The following is a 19,753-nucleotide window of genomic DNA, read 5'->3' on the forward strand; positions in this document are numbered from 1 at the left end:
TTATTTTCACGAGAAAATAGCGACTCGTAAATGTTTTTTTTTACTGAAGTACTTAAATAATTGCATTGAAGGTCAATTTTTCCACCACTTGCGAGAGAGATTTTTCATTAAATTCTCCAATTTTTTTACCGCTTGCGAGAGAGTTTTTTTCTTCATTTTTGTTAAAAATCGCTAATTTTTGTACAGTTTGTCATAGAAATACTTTACTACCTCTAGGTCAATTTTTCCACTACTTCTTACTGTGATTTCTAAATAGTTTCAAGTTCTTTTTTACCGCTTGCGAGAGTTTTTTTCTCTATTTTTCTAAAACTTCGCTAATGTTTTTAAAATTTGTCATAGAAATACTTAGCTAATTGTAGGTCAATTTTTCCACCTTTTGTTACTGTGATTTATAAATAGTTTCAGGTTCTTTATCTACCGCTTGCGAGAGAAATTTTTTCTCTATTTTTGACAAACGTCCTTAATTTTTTTACAGTTAGTCATAGAAATACTTTACTACCTCTAATTCAATTTTTCCACCACTTGTAAAACTGATTTATTATTAAATTGAAAAATTTTTTCTACCACTTGTGAGAGAGTTTTTTTCACTATTTTTGTAAAACGTCACTAATATTTTCAAATTTTTTCATAGAAGTATTTTGCTAACTTTAGGTCAATTTTTCCACCGTTTGTAATAGTAATATCTTTTTAAATTCATAAACTTTTCTACAGCTTGCAAGAGAGATTTATCTCAATTTTTGTTTAAAAGAAGCTATTATTTTTTCACCTCTTGTCAGATAATTATTTTACCAACTATAGGTCAATTTTTCCACCAATTATCAAGGAAATTCCCCAATAGTTTCCGGTCCTTTTTTTTACCGCTTGTGAGAGAAATATTTCTTTCTATATTTTTTTCTTCCAAAAAGTGACAATCAAATTCCTTAGGAAAACAAGTATCGTACTCTTGACCGAATTTTTGTTTCGTTCAAGCCACGGATGAAAAAAAGAATGATCTGAAATTTACTTTGATATCCAAAAAAAAAAAACAAGTCTTTTCTCTTAGATTGGTAAGATTCCGAGGAATCGAGATCGTTTTCGTAAGATAAGATGTCTACTCCATACTACACGGCCCCTTCCAACTTTGCTTCATCTTTACTTGACCAATTCTCAATCTATATATATATATGTGTGTGTCTTTGCTCTGATTTTACGTTTGACGTGTATCCTCAGAATTCTTGTTCCTGACTTAGCGAAAAGCTGAAAAATAAAAAAAAGCAAGCCACTGGATAAACTTTTTACGAGCTCTCCTTCTCTCTCTCAATTTTTATTTTATTTTTTTTTTTGAGGGATAAATCGTAATAGAACTCGCGGGAGAAACTCGTAGAAATGTAAATTAGGCTGGATGCATTCAGTTTGGTTGTGAGGGGGTTGAACGATTTACTGCGAATGAAGCGAGTCGTTTTTTCGTAGCGGGATGGGGGGGAGGGGGTAGGAAAACAGACTTTATTCATGTTTGCAAGGGGGTGACGTCAATGTCGCCTGTAAATAGGCAATCCAACTCACACAACTTTTTTTTCGTTTTTTTTTTCTTCATAAATTCACGTCAATAAATTATTGTATAGATAAATATTTGTTTTACAATTTTTAGTTTATTTGATATAATTTTTCATTTCTATCGAATAATTTTGGAATTTTCATTTCGAATTTTGAAAATCTGATTCGTAATCAACGACTTCGAAAACCCTATAATTTGCAAATTTTCAAACGCAATCAATCAAATTTAAAAAATATTTCCGCCATTTTGAATTTTGAAAATCTGACCACGGATTCGTAATCAGCGACCCCAAAAAAATCCTTCTAGCAACAAGTTTCAAACAATTTAAATAAATTTTTAACTTTTTTTTGTCCGCCATATTGGAGGCGCCATTTTGAATTTTGGAAATTTATCTTCAAATTCGTAACTCCCGAATTACAAACTTTAAATCACTAACTTTTTTACAACTTGTCAGAGAAATATTTTTCCTACTTAAGGTCAATTTTTCCACCACTTATGAGAGTAATTTATTGAGAAAATTAATAAAACTTTCTACCGCTTGCGAGAGAAATTTTTCTTTAATTTTTTTTTTTTTTTGTTTAAAGTAGCTAATTTTTTCGTAATTTGTCATAAAAGTATTTTGTTAACTGAAGGTCAATTTTTCCATCACTTGTTATAGTGATTTTTTTAATAGTTTTAGGTCTTTTTTTACCGCTTGCGAGAGAAATTTTTCTTTAATTTGTGTTAAAAGTAGCTAATTTTTTTTACTATTTGTCATAGAAATATTTTGCTAACTTCAGGTCAATTTTTCCACCACTTCTAATTGTGATTTCTTATTAATTTCATTAACCCTTTTTACCGCTTGTGAGAGAATTTTTTCTCAATTTCAGTTAAAAATCGCTAATTTTTTTTCCAATTTGTGAGGGAAATATTTTTCCAACTTAAGGTCAATTTTTCCACTATTTATAATTTTGAAAATCTTATTCGTAATCAACAACTCCAAAAACCCCTTAAGTTGCAAATTTTCAAACATTTTCAATTTCAAAATTTTTCGTTAAATTCACTTGAAACTTGTTACTCGTGGGTTTTTTTGTGTCTCTGATTACGAATTTGACTTATATGTAGCACTACATTTTAGCAAAAAAAAAAATTAGTTCAAAATAAAAAAAAAAGTTTTTTAAATAAATTAAGAATAAAAAATAAATAAATCCCTTTCTCTCCCCCCTCTCTCTCTCTCCATAAGAGAATGATTCTTCGAAAACGTCATTTTATTCGTTGAATTATCACAAATTTTACGACAATAATGCAAATTTGAATCCGTAGCGTCACCACTGCTTGGAGAGAGGGGGGGGGGGAGGGTGGGGTTTTTGAGGAGGTACAATAAAACTATGGTAGCTCAACGGCGGCCAGATCCTTTCAAATTAGATTCCATTGCGCGATATAAAGAGATGCTCGGCGTATAGTCTTGACAAAAAAAAAAAAAAAAAAAAAGAAAAGCCGTTTCTTTCTTCGTGCCAACCGCCATAACGCGCCGCTTTAGTTCAATCCTATTTTCTTAAATTCCTCGGCCTTGTCGGTTCTACTGGATTTCGTTGTGCTGCCACCCCCCCCCCTCTCCCTCTCTCTGACCCCTTTCCTCAACCTCCAACCTCGATTCCATCTTGCAGTTATTTCCCCCTCCCCCCTTCCTCATCCTCTTCCTGACATCCTTCGTCTACCGCAAAGAAAGAGAGCCAGAGATTCTTCTTTGTCATTGGTAGAGTAAGAGATTGCCAAGCATTAGAAAATTAAAAAGGAAACTCAAAAGTAGACAGAATAAGGACCATTGACAACGACTGGTCTTCTATTCACAAAAGGGAACAATGATTTGGAAAAAAAATATATATATTAGTTTTCTAAATTAGATTAAATTTGTAATTTTTATTATAAATTTTGATTAAATAAAATTTATTTTTCATACAAGTATTTTACTAACATTAGGTCAATTTTTCCATTAATTAATGAAAGTGATTTATTGATAAAATTAATAAACATTTCTACCGCTTGTGAGAGAGATTTTTCTCAATTTTTTTTTTAATCGTAAATTTTTACCCTATTTGTCAGAGAAATATTTTGCTAACTTTGGGTCAATTTTTTCACCACTTGTAAGAGTAATTTAAATGATAAAGTCAATAAACATTTTTATCGCTTGCGAGAGAAATTTTTCATTAATTTTGTTAAAAGTCGTTAATTTTTTTAACAGCTTGTCATAGAAATACTTTACTACCTCTAGGTCAATTTTTCCACCACTTGTTACTGTGATTTCTAAATAGTTTCAAGTTCTTTTTTACCGCTTGCGAGAGAGTTTTTTTTCTCTATTTTTCTAAAATTTCGCTAATGTTTTTAAAATTTGTCATAGAAATACTTTGCTAATTGTAGGTCAATTTTTCCACCTTTTGTTACTGTGATTTATAAATAGTTTCAGGTGCTTTATCTACCGCTTGCGAGAGAAATTTTTTCTCTATTTTTGTCAAACGTCCTTAATTTTTTTACAGTTTGTCATAGAATTACTTTATTACCTCTAGGTCAATTTTTCAAGCACTTGTACAAATGATGTACAAAGAGTTTAAGGTTCTTCTTTTTACCACTTGCGAGAGAACTTTTTTTTTCCTCATCGTAGATCATTTTATCCACTACTTGTGAGAAAAAATTCTTTTCAAATACAACGTCTTTTTTTTCCACTTCGAGTAAAATAATGGAATAAAATTCTTTTTTTTTCATCACCATTTCTGATCGTTTTTCTCGTTAGCGTTTTCTAATTAAACAATTGTCGAGTGTAAGTGAGAGAGAGCGAGAGAGAGAGAGAGTGAGACGTGAAAATTAGGGGAAAAATCTTTTGCATTATCCTCTGGATAATGAGGTTAGCGTTTGAAATATGAAGATAAGGAATTTGCTCACGTGTCTAACGAGGTGAAATTAATTCGGTTTCCAGTAACCACATTGTCTTTATAGCCGCACAGTGTCTTCAGACACACCTGCTGAGACTAGATCTTCCGACATTTCTATACAAATTAAACAGCTTTTGAGAGAAGCTTAATTAGGCACTTTGTGTAAACAAACAATACTTAAAAAAATTTATTTTTTTTGTTTATTAAAAAAAAATTAAAAAATTTATTTTTCTTTATTAACAAAAAAATAATTTTTAATTATATTAAAAAAAAATAATAATAAAAAAAATGTGTTAAAATTTTTTTTTCAATAAATAAATAAATAAACTACACCACAAGAGACCTGTTATGTTAAGGGGATAAAATATAAATCTCATTTGCGAGGGTCGCCAGTTTTAGAAATTGAAGTTGCACGTCCAGAGAGAAGCTCTAAAAAAGTTCATAAAGTCGACTTCGATTCATTGCGGGTCGTGTCGCTGACCTTATATAATTGGATGTTTTATTTTTTTTTTCGAATGCATTTTAAATAAAAGTTTATTTATTAATTTTTCCAAGCAGAAAAAATTCTCATAAATAATAAATTTTAACAAAAAAAAGCAGTTTTTAAAATTAAATTAAAAAAGAAAAATTGATTAAAAAAAACTCTTAGTGAATTTAAAGTAATTCTTTCGAATTCGATTAAATTAGAAAAAAATATGTTTATATCAGTACTATATTTCTCATCAGTGAGCTTAATATTTTGTTGATAATGAACGTCCGGAAATTGCGTTAATTATACAGTGAATCTCTTTGGATAACTGACTCGCCGGCTTCAATACTGCCATCAGCTAATTAGTGTCTCTAATTTTCCAACAAGATATACCAATGTCGAATATCGACAAATTACTGGGAATTTCGACAACTCTAATTGTCGCGAGAGAATTTCTCTACTTCAATATTTCTCGCTATGACAATTTTCAGAATAATGATAATAATAATTATAATTATAATTATAATAATTTTTACTACTTTTCTGAAAGAAACACTATTTCTGATTGCAGGTCAATTATTCTCTTACTTTAGAAAAAGATTTGTTAACAATTTTCAAATTTTTTACAATCGCTTGTGAGAGAGTATTTTTTGTCAAATTAATTTTTGAACTAAAAATGAAAGTTTTAATATTTTATATCGATCGCTTGTGAGAGAGATTTTTGTGAGTCATTTTTTGCACCGCTTCTTATAGATACTGATTGATAATTCGAAAATCTTTTTCGACCGCTTGTGAGAGAGTTTTTTGTAGGTCAATTTTTGTGCTACTTGTTAGACAAAATTGTTGATATTTTTTATCGAGCGCTTGTGGGAGAGTTTTTTTGTATATTAATTTTTTCATTCCTTCTTATGGAGGCTTGTTGAAAATTTCTAGACCTATTTTTTATCACTTGTGGGAGAATTTTTCGTAGGTCAATTTTTGCTTCGCTTCTTATAGAAAATTGTTAATAATTCCAAAACTTTTTTTCGACCGCTTGTGAGAGAGATTTTTTTTGTCAGTCAATTTTCGCAACAGTTTAGAAAAGAAATTTCTCGATATTTTCCTAGATTTTTTCTACCACTTCCGAGAGAGTTTTTTGTGGGTCAATTTTTGAATCACTTACCAGAGAGATTTATTGACAATTTCAAGATCTTTTTCGATCACTTGTGAGAGAATTTTTTGTGGGTCAATTTTTGCATCAGTTCTTAGAGAGACTTATCGACAATTTCAATACTTATTTCGATCACTTGTGAGAGAGTTTTTTGTGGGTCAATTTTTCTGCCCCACTATAGAAAAAAATTTCTTAATAATTTCAACGAATTTTTTTTTTGTTTCCACCACTTGTGAGAGAATTTTCTTTAGAAAACTATCTATTTAAATTAATCGTCTAATCTCTTAAAATTGTATTTACCGGAAATGAGGGTTTTCATCAATCATTGTATATATATATATATGGTCTTCCCCCTTTTTTCCAGTTAAAGGTTTTTATTGTTGGAATAAAGTCTCTTGAATCGGGGGGTTTAGAATACTAATGTATTTTCAGGACTCAGTGAGTCGGGAGGACCGCAAAGGGTGACCGGGATGAGAAAATGGGGTGTAGGTTTTGAACAGCGACGACCGTAAAGGCAACCAGCCCGAGTTTCCGGATTTATTGGGAGGCGGAAAAAAAGAATTGTAATCCTCTTTCCGACAAGACCGCATTCTCCAGTCTCTCTCTCTCTCTTTCTCTATAAAAGTTGGGCCGTTTTCCATGCTCGTAAGCGGTACTTCTGGAAAATTTCAAAATTGACAATATTTTTTTTATTAAAAAAAAAATTTTTTTTAAATATCAAAAAAAAAAAATTTTAATATTGAAAAAAAATTTTTAAATATTAAAAAAAAATTTTTAATAAAACAGTTTTTAAATGTTAAAAAAAAGAATTTTTTTAATTATAGAAAGAATTTCATTATTTAAAATACAAGAAAATTAATAAAAAATTTCCATGTATTTGTAAATTGAAAAAAAAAAAAATTTTTCTGGAACAAATAGAGAAATAATGAGAGGAAGTTAAAAAAAAGAGAGAGAGAGAGAAAAAGGATATTTAGAAGAAGATTAAATTGTTCTTGATAGGTTAATAATGCACTTAAGTTGGGTCTTGTTGTATTTTATATAGAATATATAATACAACCATGGTGGGGGGGGTCTTTGTTGAAACTTTTTAATTTATATTTAATGGAAAAGAAAAGGATAAAAACTTTTAATAAAAAGCGGATTCGTTGGAGAATTGATTATCTTTTGAAAGAGAGAGAAAGAGAGAGAGAGAATCTCTACGAATTTTTTTTTTTCTGTATTAAGAGTTTTGCCCTCTGGCGTTAAGGGAGAAAAAAAAGACGAGATCCTTTGTTTGACTCGTACAGAAAAATTATATACAAGTGAGTGACGTTGGATCTCTCTATATAGATAAAAAATTTTTGCCAAAGAATTATTTTTTCCTTTCCATTTGTAAAAAAAAATTTTTTGTTTTTTGAGAGTAATTGAAAAAATTATTTAAAAAAATTGTTTTCTAAAAGAGAAAAAGAGAAAAAAAATTTTAATTTTGTAAACATTTAATTTTTATTGAAATTGTTTTTTTTTTCTAACCAAACATTTTTCGAATGTGACTTCCTTGGGACACGAGAGTGACCAGGAAAATTGTGTTTGTACAGTCCTTGGAAGGAAAAACAAAAAAAAAAAAAAAAAAAAACGCGCGCGGTTATTTCAATCTTCATTCTCGAAAAGCAGTGCTTTCAACAGTTTGGTTTTCTTTGCACTTTGTTTTTTTTTGCCAAACCCCTTTCTCTCTCTCTCTCTCTCTGATGCCTAGCGCACTTTTCACCATAGGGAAAAGCGTTCTTTTCGTTATTTGTGACCAAAGTGCAAAGAGACCCAACCCGACTTGAGAATGAAACAAACCAAGATTGATTACCCTCTTTCCAACCTTCTAGAATCCATTTTCAAAAAAAAAGGAAAATATTCTTTTATGGAAAAAAACTTTTTTTACTTCCCAGGGACTCTTACGGTAAATTATACTTAAGTAATAAAATTATCTAAAAACAAAATCTATAAACATTATACGGATTTTAAAGAGAATGATTCAAAAAATTTGCAGAAAGTTCGATTAAAATCTGCTTAGAGTTCGCCTTAGAGTCCGCTGAAAGTTCGATAAAAATGTGATAAGAGTCCGCGCGTACAGCCAGCTAAAATTCCGATTAAAATTCACTTGGATTTCGCTTAGAGTCCGCCAAAAGCCCTATTAAAATCCCCTTAGAGTCCGCCAAAAGTACAATAAAAATCCGATTAGAGTCCGCTTAGAGTCCACTGAAAGTCTCCTAAAAGTCCGCTGATAATCCTATTAAAATTCACTAAAATTCCGCTGAAAGTTTGATTAAAATGTAATTTGAGTCCCCTAAAAGTCCAATTCAAAGCTAAATAATGTCCGCTTAGAATCCGATTAACATCAGGTTAGAGTCCTTTGAAAGTACGATTAAAAATTGTTTAAACTCCGCTTAGAGTCCGCTAAAAGTCCACTAAAATAGATTAGAGTCCGACGAAAGTCTGATTAAAATTTGGTTAGAGTCCGCTAAAAGTCCCATTAAAATCCTATTAGAGTCCGCCAAAAGACCGATTAAAATCCGGTTAGAGTCCGCTGAAAGTCCGATTAAAATTCGCTCAGAATCCGATAAAACTCCACTAAAATAGATTAGAGTCCGCCAAAACTCCGATTAAAATCCGGTTAAAGTCCGCTTAAGGGGCTTCTGAAAGTAAGATGAAATTCCGCTTAAACACAGCTTAGAGTCCGATTAAAATCTAATTAGAGTCCGATGAAAGTTCACTAAAAATTCGCTGAAAGTTTGATTATAATCCGCTTAGAGTCCGCTGGTAAGTCCGATTAAAATTCGCTCAGAATCCGCTAAAAGTCCACTAAAATAGATTAGAGTCCGACGAAAGTCTGATTAAAATTCGGTTAGAGTCCGGTAAAGTCCCATTAAAATCCTATTAGAGTCCTCTAAAAGTCTAATTGAAATCCGTTTAGAGTCCGCTTAGACTCCAATTAAAATCCGCTTAGAGTTCAATGAAAGTCCAATTAAAATTCACTTAGAGTCCATTAAATGTCCGCTAAAAGTTTGATTAAAATACAATTAGAGTCCAGTTACAGTCCGCTAAAAATCCTTTAAAAATTCGCTGAAAGTTTAATTATAATCCGCTTAGAGTCCACTGGTAAGTTCGATTAAAATGCAATAAAATTCCGCTTACAGTCCGCTAAAAGTCCTACACAAAATCCGATTAGATTCCGCCAAAAGTCCGATTAAAATCCATTTAAAGTCCACTTAGAGTCCGCTGAAAATCCCATAAAAATCTACTGAAAGTCCGCTAATTGTCCAATTAAAATTTGCGTTGAGTCCGCTGAGAGTTCGAAGAATGTCCTCCAAAAAATCTACCTAGAGTCCGCTAAGAGTCCACGGAATTTTTTTTTTTTTTTTTGCAGATAACAGTCCGCTGAAAATTTGCTTAGAGTCCGCTAAAGAGTCCGCTGAGAGTCCTAGGAATTTCCTCAGTTATTAGTCCACTAAAAATCCACTTAGAGTCCCAAGAACTATCATTTTTTTTTCCTAATTAAATAAAAATTAAATTTTAATAATGATTCGATATTAAAAAAAATAAATAAATTTTTTTTTTTATTATTACAGGTACAAAGTTGAAGTGGCTGGAAAGTCGTTACCAGTTCTGACGAATCTTGACAAGGGACGATATGGGGTGTTGGTTTTTGAAAATTTGAACAAATATCTTCAAATGGACAAATGGAATCGTGAGCTACTTGATAAATATTGCCGTGAATATTCAGTTGGTATCGTTGGATTTGCCCCACCAGGTGAAGAGAGTCTTGTTGGCGCACAACTCAAGGGCTTTCCACTCTTTATACACACAAATTTAAGACTGAAGGTTTGTTTTTTTTTTGTTATTTTTGAAAAAAAAATACATTTTTATTCTGACAATTTTCCAAAAGATATTCCACAAGATATTACAATAAATATTTCAATAAAATATTTCACGAATATTATTATTTGTAGAATTTAATGTGATATCCTAGAGATATTCCATGAGATATCCCGAGGATATTCCATGAGATATTCCAAGGACATTCCACGAAATATTCCAAGGATATTCTAAGGTTACTCCAAAAGATATCTTAAGGATTTTTCATGAATATTCCAAAAAAAATTTCCATTACTTTTCTTGAGGATATTTTTTCAGGGAATATCCCTTAAAGTATTTAATAAAATATTCCAGGGATATTCCATGAGATACAAGGATACTCCTTAGATATTCCACGGAATAGCTTAGGGATATTTCATGAGATTTTTTTAAAGAATTTTCCAAGGATATTCCACGAAAAGTTACGAGGATATTCCATGGAATATCTCGAGGATATTTTTAGGAATATCCTTTTGAAATATTAAAAAAAAAATATTCCAGAAATATTATTTAAAAAATATCTAATATAATATCCCAGAAATATCCCTCGAGATATCCTAAGAATTTTCTAGGGATATTCCACGAAATATCCTAGTAGAATTTTTCAGTGATATTATAAGGATTCTCAAGAGTGATTCCATTAAGTATCCCGAAGATATTCCATGGAATATCTTGAGAATATTATTAAGAATATCCCGTAGATATTCTATGGAATAGCTTGAGAATATTTTTTAGGAATATCCCGAAGATATTACATGGAATATCTGAAAGATATTCCACGAATTTTTTTTTTGAGGATTTTCACCGGGATATTCCGTGACAAAATGAGTTGTAGAAAAAAATTTTTTTTTTTTAGTTTTTCTAAAAAAAGAATTTTTTTTTTAGGATGCCCAGTTGAATGCTGCATCGCCTATTCTTAGATTGACGAGAGCTGGCGAAACCGCTTGGGGACCACTTCCTGGCGGTGACTGGACAATTTTCCAACCGAATCACAGCACGTACGAGCCTTTGGCCTGGGCACATCGTGACAGTCTCAATGATCCAAACGATAAAAGTCCCCTCGCGACTGTTATTCAGGTAATATTTTTCGAAAAAAAAAAATTCAAAATATTTTTTATAAAAAAGTAAATAAATAAAAAATAAATAAATATATATTAAAAAAAAAATTCAAAGAAAAATATATATTTAAAAAAAAAATTCAAAATTCAAAAAAAAATTTCCCTTCTAAATTAAATAAAAATTAAAATATTGAAAAAAAAATCTTTCAATCCTCATCGATCATTTCTTCTCTTTCTTTCTCTCATTTTTTTTTTATAACTGACAATTTTAATTATACATTTGGTTCTTTCAATTAAACGCGGATTTCTCTTCCAAACGGGGGAAATTTTAATGACTGTTAATTAAATTTCCAAATTTAATTATAAGCTATTAATTACGTTGATTGATGTATAATCCCTTTGAAACGACATATAAGCACAATGTTCAGAGTTTTGTTTTCATTTTCCATTTTGAGAAAAAAAAAAAAAAAATTTTTTTCGGGGGCAAATTTTTATTTCCGCTAGTGATTCCATCAAAGAAAAAAAAGGAGAAAAGAAAGAAAAAGATAAAGGCAGAAACGAAAAAATAACACATATATATAGTAATTGGAGGAGTCGATATTCGATTACGTTTTTTTTTTTTGGCCTCTTTGCACACGCGACGGTGTTTGATAAAAGCCAATTAAGAGTTACACTGTTAATTGATGGGATTGTCCCCAACGAAAAAAAATCCCATTATTCTCACTGTATGTGTTTGTGTGTGTTCATTTTATTTGTTTTTTTTTCGCACTTTCAAAACTTCATTATTTCCGTTTGATAAATTGATTATAAATTTTGCGTTAAATATTAAATAATTTTTTTATCTTTTCTGTATTTTTTTTGAATTTGTTATAAAAATATTTATTAACATTCTTAAGGTCAATTTTTCTACTATTCGAATTTAGAATTTACCGTCAATTTTATTAGATATATTCACCACTTGTGAGAGAATTTTTTTTTACCGTTTTTATTAAAAGTAGAGCATAATTTTTTATTATTTTTGTATTTTTTCAATTTGTTATAAAAATAGTTCTTAACATAATTAAGGTCAATTTTTCCACTATTCAAATTTGAAAATTATCATTAATTTTATCGTCTATAATCATCACTTGTGAGAGAATGTTTTTTTTTCCCGTTTTATATTAAAAATATTACATAATTTTTTATTTCTTATGTATTTTTTGAATTTGTTATAAACATATTTTCTAACATCGTTAAGGTGAATTTTTCCACTATTCAAATTTGGAATTTATCATTAATTTTATTGTCTATAATCACCACTTGTGAGAGAATTTTTTTTCCCCGTTTTATATTAAAAATATTGCATATTATAGTGTTTTTTTCATTTAAAAACAAATAATTTAATAATAATAATAATAAAATATAATATTTAAAATAATAATAACATTGTTACCTTAAAGTTGAGAAGGAAAAATTTTCATTTCTGACTTCCTTCTTTTTTGAGTAACCTACAAAATGTACTTTCGAGTCCCTCGGGTGTACCTTACATTCCATGGATCGACGCTTTCTGTATCCCAAAGAAACTATATATATATATATATGCTTTCACGGAATCTTGCAATCACAAAATTCCAGAGTAAATGTAAATATATGTGTGTAGAGTGTGAGGAAGAAGGTTACGACGAGGAATTGTTTTGCTCCCGTTTTGTCGCACATCCCTCTTCCTATTCCCGATTCCATTATCGTTGTGTTTCGTCCTATACCTACTTTTCAACAGAAATGTAGCACTTGCACTCGCGGAAATTTTCTTCATTTGTTTTATTTCAACCACATATACAGCAAGTACAATATTGGTGTGTGTATCACCCCAAAAATAGCCATTCTCTCTCTCTCTCTCTCTCTCTCTCTCTCTCTCTCTCTCTCTCTCTCTCTCTCTCTCTCTCTCTGTCTCTTGTCTCACAAACTCTGACTCTCGTTTTTCAACAAAGCTTCTTCTTCTTCTTCTTCTTCTTGCCCTCCGCATTTTTACAAAAAAATAAAAATAGCGAAGGCGCCACGTACCACTTTGAAGAAAAATGGCTAGCTAACAAACTGCACACAAAAGAAGAGAAAGAGAATAAGTGCTTGTTGGTATTATTTTGCTACAGTGAGGTCGATTTCGTGATGACGCTAAAAAGTTTCACCCTAAATAAAGGAGAAAAAAAAAGTAGAATAATGGTCTTAGGGTTTATTTTTTTTTCTAAAATTTTCAAATTAAAATGTGTTTTAGCCAATTTTTTTTTATTGAATTTTTCACTGGGAATTGCTTAAAACTATTTGAGAGGCAAAATTTAAATTCCATGCCAAATTCGTAATCAGCGACTCCGAAAACCCCCCCGAGTAACAAGTTTTAAGTGAATTCGATCAATTTTGAAAAAATTTTCCGCCATATTGGAGCCGCCATTTTGATTTTTGAAAATCTGATACCGGATTCATAATCAGCGACCACAAAAACCCCCAGTAGCAAATATTCTTAGCGAATTCGATCAATTTTTAATTTTTTTCTTCCGCTATATTTGAGCCGCCATTTTGAATTTTGAAAATCTGACCCCGGATTCGTAATCAGCGACCCCGAAAACCCCCAAGTAACAAGTTTCAAGCGAATTCAATCAATTTTAAATTTTTTCTTCCGCCATATTGGAGCCGCCATTTTGAATTTTGAAAATCTGACCCCGGATTCGTAATCAGCGACCCCGAAAACCCCCAAGTAACAAGTTTCAAGCGAATTCAATCAATTTTAAATTTTTTCTTCCGCCATATTTGAGCCGCCATTTTGAATTTTGAAAATCTGACGCCAAATTCGTAATCAGCGACCCTGAAAACTACAAATTAATAACTTTTAGACGAATTTGACCAATTTTGATAAACTTTTCTGCCATGTTTATTTAAAAAAAAAATTTTCCGCCTTATTGGAGGCGCCATTTTGAATTTTGAAAATCCGATTACGAATATGAGATCGGATTTTCAAAATTCAATATGGCGGAAGAAAAAAATTAAAAATTGATTGAATTCTCTTGAATCTTGTTACTCGGGGGTTTTTGGGGTCGCTGATTACGAATACGGTGTCAGATTTTCAAAATTCAAAATGCCGGATACAAGTTGGCGGATCAAAAATTAAAAAATTGATTAAATTCGCTTGAAACTTGTTACTTGGTGATTTTCGGGGTCACTGATTACGAATCTGATGTTAAATTCATAAATTATCAATTCCAAAAACATATTAAAAATATTTTCGAATTTTTTTTTTTTTGTGTAAATTTTTGAACATCCTAACGTTTTTTTTTATTTGCTATATTTTCTGTATAGTTTTTGTCAAAAAAAAAAAAAAAAAACTAAATAAATAAATTACTAATAATTTATTCTTCTTTCAGGATCATGGAAGACACGATGGGATTCAACGAGTATTATTTGGTGGCAGCTTGCGTTTTTGGTTGCACAAACTTTTGCTTCTTGACTCGTTATCGTATTTATCACACGGACAGTTGAGTTTGAGTTTAAATCGTATGATCCTCGTTGATGTGGATGATATTTTTGTCGGTGAAAAGGGTACAAGACTGAAAAAAGATGATGTCCTTGCATTATTGGCGACACAACAACGTGTACAGGCACTTGTGCCGGGATTTAAATTTAATTTGGGGTTTTCAGGAAAATATTTTCATCACGGTACATCCGAGGAGAATTTGGGAGACGACATGCTACTCGAGAATGTCGACAGGTATGGCAAAAAACATTAATTTTTACAAATTTCTTTAAATTCTTATTAATTCCTACCAATTCGTACTAATTCCTACCAATTTCTTTTAATTCCTACTAATTCTTACTAATTCCTTGAAATTACTTTTAATTCTTACCAATTCCCAACAGTTCTTACTACTTTTTACTAATTCCTTCTAACTCCTTCAAATTTCTACTAATTTTCTTTCAATTCCTACTAGTTCATTTTAATACCTGCTAATTCCTATCAATTCCTTCAAATCCTTAATAATACCTACCAATTCCTTTTAATACCTGCTAATTCATATCAATTCCTTTAAATTCCTTTTAATTCCTTCTTATTCCTACCGATTTTAACCAATTCTTACCTCATTTATTAATCTAATTCGTACTAATTCCTACCAATTCCTTTTAATACCTGCTAATTCCTATCAATTCTTTCAAATTCCTTTTGATTCCTTCTTATTCCTACTGATTTTAACCAATTCTTACCTCATTTATTAATCTAATTCGTACTAATTCCTACCAATTCCTTGTAATACCTGCTAATTCCTATCAATTCCTTCAAATTCCTTTTAATTCCTTCTTATTCCTACCGATTTTAACCAAGTCTTACCTCATTTATTAATCTAATTCGTACTAATTTCTACCAATTCCTTCTAATTCTCACAAATTCCGAACAATTATTACTAATTCGTACGAATTCCTGACAATTGGTACCAATTTTTTTGTAAATAAATCTTAAATTAAAATTTTTTTTTTTACTTTTTTCAATAGATTTACATGGTTTTCCCACATGTGGAATCATCAACAGCCACATCTCTATGAAAATGTGACACATCTACAATTGGATATGGCATTAAATAAACAATTTGCAAAGGATCACGGTATACCAACTGGAAGTGGATACAGTGTTAGTCCACATCATTCGGGTGTCTATCCCGTTCATGAGGGTCTCTATGAGGCGTGGAAAAAAGTCTGGAACATAAAAGCCACCAGTACAGAGGAATATCCACACCTGAGGCCGGCACGTCTCAGACGTGGTTTTATTCACCGCAACATTATGGTATGCGCATAGAAAAGAAGAAGGAAATCGTAAAAAAAAGCAAGGGATTTAGAAAAAAAAAATTTATTTTTTTTTCTCATTCTCCCTTCTTTTTTTTAAAAAAAAAAAAGTGGTAAAGTCAGGTTTAAATTTATTTGAATTTTTTGTTTTAATTTTATTTTTTACAGGTGTTACCGCGACAAACTTGTGGTTTATTTACGCACACAATTTTCATTGAAAGATATCCAGGTGGTAGGGACAAATTGGATGAATCAATACAGGGCGGTGAACTTTTTCAAACAATTGTTTATAATCCGGTGAGTATTTAATTGAAATTTTATACTCTTTTTTTTATCGGAAAAATTTTGTTCTTCTTTTGTAAATTATTTAATAAGAATTGAGACTATTGATAATTGAGACTATTGAGACTTGAGACTATTGAGAATTGAGACTATTGAGAATTGAGACTATTGAGACTTGAGACTATTGAGGCTTGATACTTGAGCCTATTGAGACTTGAGACCATTAAGACACAACTATTGAGAGTTGAGACTTAAAACTATTGAAAGTTGGGACCGTTGAGACTATTAAGGTTTCATACTTGAGCCTATTGAGACTTAAGACTGTTGAGACTTTAAACTATTGAAAGTTGGGACCGTTGAGGCTATTGAGACTTGATTCTTGAGTCTATTGAGACTTAAGACTGTTGAGACTTTAAACTATTGAAAGTTGGGACCGTTGAGACTATTGGGACTTGATTCTTGAGACTATTGAGACTTGATACTTGAGCCTATTGAGGCTTGAGACCGTTGAGACTTAAAACTATTGAGAGTTGAGACAGTTGAGATTTGACAATGTTAAAAGTCATGAGACTTGAGACTGTTGAGACAATTGAGACTAATTTTGGAATTTTTGTTAAAAAAATTTTTTTTTTCCATTTACAGATAAATATTTTCATGACACACATGTCGAATTATGGAAACGACAGACTCGCCCTTTATACTTTTGAATCTGTCATCAAATTTATTCAATGCTGGACGAATCTTCGACTATCGAGTGCGCCGCCTCTTTTGCTTGGCGAGAGATATTTCCAATTATATCCAGAGGAAGCGGATCCCGTCTGGGGAGTAAGTCTTTCATGAATAATAAGATATCGAAAAATTTATTTTCCCATTTTTATTTTTTAAATTAAAATGAAAAAAAAAATTTCCTTAAATTTTTCAAAAAATTGTTTTTTAAATTCTCATTTTATTTTTTTACAGAATCCATGTGATGATTTGAGACATCAAAAAATATGGTCAAGAAATAAGACATGCGATCAATTGCCAAGATTTTTGGTGATTGGTCCACAAAAAACTGGTACAACTGCACTCTATACATTCCTCTCAATTCATCCGGCAATAAGCAGTAATTTACCAAGTCCCGATACATTTGAGGAGATACAATTTTTTAATGGAAAAAATTATTATAAAGGCCTTGATTGGTATATGAGCTTTTTTCCAGCGATGAAAAATGAAAGTTCACGTTATTTATTTGAAAAATCAGCGACATATTTTGATGGTGATCTTGTACCAAGACGTGCACATGCACTATTGCCAAAAGCAAAATTAATAACAATTTTATTATCGCCAGCGAGACGTGCCTATTCATGGTATCAACATACAAAAGTTCATGGCGATGCTGTTGCTAAAAATTATTCATTTCACTCCGTTATAATGGCTAGTGATACGGCACCAAAACCATTACGTGATCTTCGCAATAGGTACGTTTTAAAAAAAAAAAAATTTGTAAAAAAAAAAATTAATTTTTCTACCAAACTACCGCAAACTGGGTCCAAATGACCGCGATTTAGTTGGAGGGAAAAATAATTTTTTGTACCAAACTACCGTACACTAGGTTCAAATGACCGCGATTTACTAGAAGGGAAAAATATTTTTTTGTACCAAACTTCCGCAAACTGGGTCCAAATGACTATAATGATTCTTTTTTTTTTCTTTTAAGGTGTTTGAATCCGGGTAAATATGCGCAACATTTGGAAAGATGGCTATCGTTTTATTCACCGCAACAATTGCATATAATTGATGGTGAACAATTGCGACAAAATCCAGTTGATACATTGCATGAATTGCAAAAATTTTTGAAAATAACGCCGGCCTTTAATTATTCGACGCATCTGCGATACGATCCAAAAAAAGGATTCTTTTGTCAAGTGACAAATGAGGATCGCACCAAGTGCCTCGGCAAAAGTAAAGGCCGACAGTATCCTCCAATGGAGGATAGATCGTACAAAATGTTGCAGGTTAACAAAAATAATATCTCTACTTTCGATAATCAATTTTTTAATTTGTAATTTATTTTTCTAATTTCTAATTCTAATTTTTTAATTTCTACGAATTCCTGACAATTCTTACTATGTACTTCTCATTAATCTAATAAGTTCTAATTCCTACCAATTCGTACTAAATCCATTTAATTCCTACAAATATATTTTACATCGTATCAATTTCTACAAATTCCAACTAATTCCTTCCAATTGTTTTTAATTCTTTCTAATTCCTCCCAATTCTTACCACATAAACTAAAATTCATACTAATTCCTACCAATTTCTTTTAATACCTACTAATTCTTACTAATTTTGTCAAATTCTTACTAATTCCTAACGATTCTAACCAATTCTTACCTTACTAATTCCAACCAATTCCTTCTAATTTTTACAAATTCCTACCAATTCATACTAATTCGTAATAATTTTTAACAATTAATACTAATTCGTACTAATTCCTAACAATTCATACTAATTCGTACTAATTCCTATCAATTCATACTAATTACATACAATTCTTACTAATTCCTTTGAACTCCTTCTAATTCCTCCTAATTATTACTATTTCTTACCAATTTCTCTTAATTGCTGCTAATTCCTACCAATTCCATTTAATTCCTTTAAATTTTTACTAATTCCTACCGATTCTAACCATTTTTTATCAAATTAACTAATCTAATATGTACTAATTTCTACCAATTCTTTTTAATTCTTAATAATTTATACTAATTCGTATTAATTCCTACCAATTCGAACAAATTTTAACTAATTCTTACTAATTCCTTCTAACTCTTCCTAATTCATACCAATTTCTACCAATTCCTTTCACTTCTTTGAAATTCTTACTAATTCCTACCGATTCTAACCAATTCTTACCACATTTAGTAATCTGGTTCGTACTTATTTTTACCAATTGCTTCTAATTCTGACAAATTTCTAATAATTTATACTAATTCGTACCAATACTATCCATTTATTAATAATTCCTTCTAACTCCTCCTAATTCCTACTATTTCCTACCAATTCCTTTACATTCCTACTAATTCCTACCAATTCCTTATAATTCCTTCTAATTTTTACTAATTCCTACCGATTCTAACCAATTCTTACAACATTAACTAATCTAATTCGTACTAATTTTTTCAAATTCCTTCTAATTCTTTAAAAAAATTCCCAATAATTTATACCAATTCGTACTAATTCCTACCAATTCGTAGTAATTCTAACCAATTCTTATTAATTCCTTCTAACTTCTCCTAATTTCTACCAATTCCTTGTAATTCCTACCGATTTTAACCAATTCTTACTACATTTACTAATTAATTCCTTCTAATTCTTACAAATTCGTAATAATTTTTACTAATTCTTACCAATTCGTACTAATTCTATCCAATTCTTACTAATTCCTTCTAACTTCTACTTATTCTTCCTAATTCCTTTAAATTCCTACCAATTCCTTAAATTGATAGTAAAACCAACCAATTGCTTTTAATTCTTCAAAATCCCTACTAATTCATACTATTTCCTATGAATTCCAATCAATTCCTACTAATTCCTACCAATTCCTTATAATTCCTTCTAATTTTTACTAATTCCTACCGATTCTAACCAATTCTTACAACATTAACTAATCTAATTCGTACTAATTTTTTC

General features: G+C 30.6%; 1 protein-coding gene across 2 annotated transcripts in view; it reads left to right on the plus strand.

The window, feature by feature from the left end:
• The window catches only part of LOC127277434 (bifunctional heparan sulfate N-deacetylase/N-sulfotransferase), a 79,557-nt gene that overhangs the window by 56,770 nt on the left and 3,034 nt on the right, over positions 1–19,753 (plus strand). For both annotated transcript variants that reach the window (XM_051298540.1, XM_051298542.1), the window contains 8 exons: positions 9,656–9,908; positions 10,827–11,018; positions 14,389–14,732; positions 15,509–15,797; positions 15,965–16,093; positions 16,721–16,903; positions 17,039–17,538; positions 17,778–18,075. In XM_051298540.1, the coding sequence (XP_051154497.1) occupies positions 9,656–9,908; positions 10,827–11,018; positions 14,389–14,732; positions 15,509–15,797; positions 15,965–16,093; positions 16,721–16,903; positions 17,039–17,538; positions 17,778–18,075 (2,188 nt within the window). The remainder of the gene's footprint in view (positions 1–9,655; positions 9,909–10,826; positions 11,019–14,388; positions 14,733–15,508; positions 15,798–15,964; positions 16,094–16,720; positions 16,904–17,038; positions 17,539–17,777; positions 18,076–19,753) is intronic.

This window comes from Leptopilina boulardi, unplaced genomic scaffold (genome assembly GCF_019393585.1).
Source record: "Leptopilina boulardi isolate dan_hultmark-lab unplaced genomic scaffold, ZJU_Lbou_2.1 LbouV2_169, whole genome shotgun sequence".
NCBI classification, from domain to species: Eukaryota; Metazoa; Arthropoda; class Insecta; order Hymenoptera; family Figitidae; genus Leptopilina; species Leptopilina boulardi.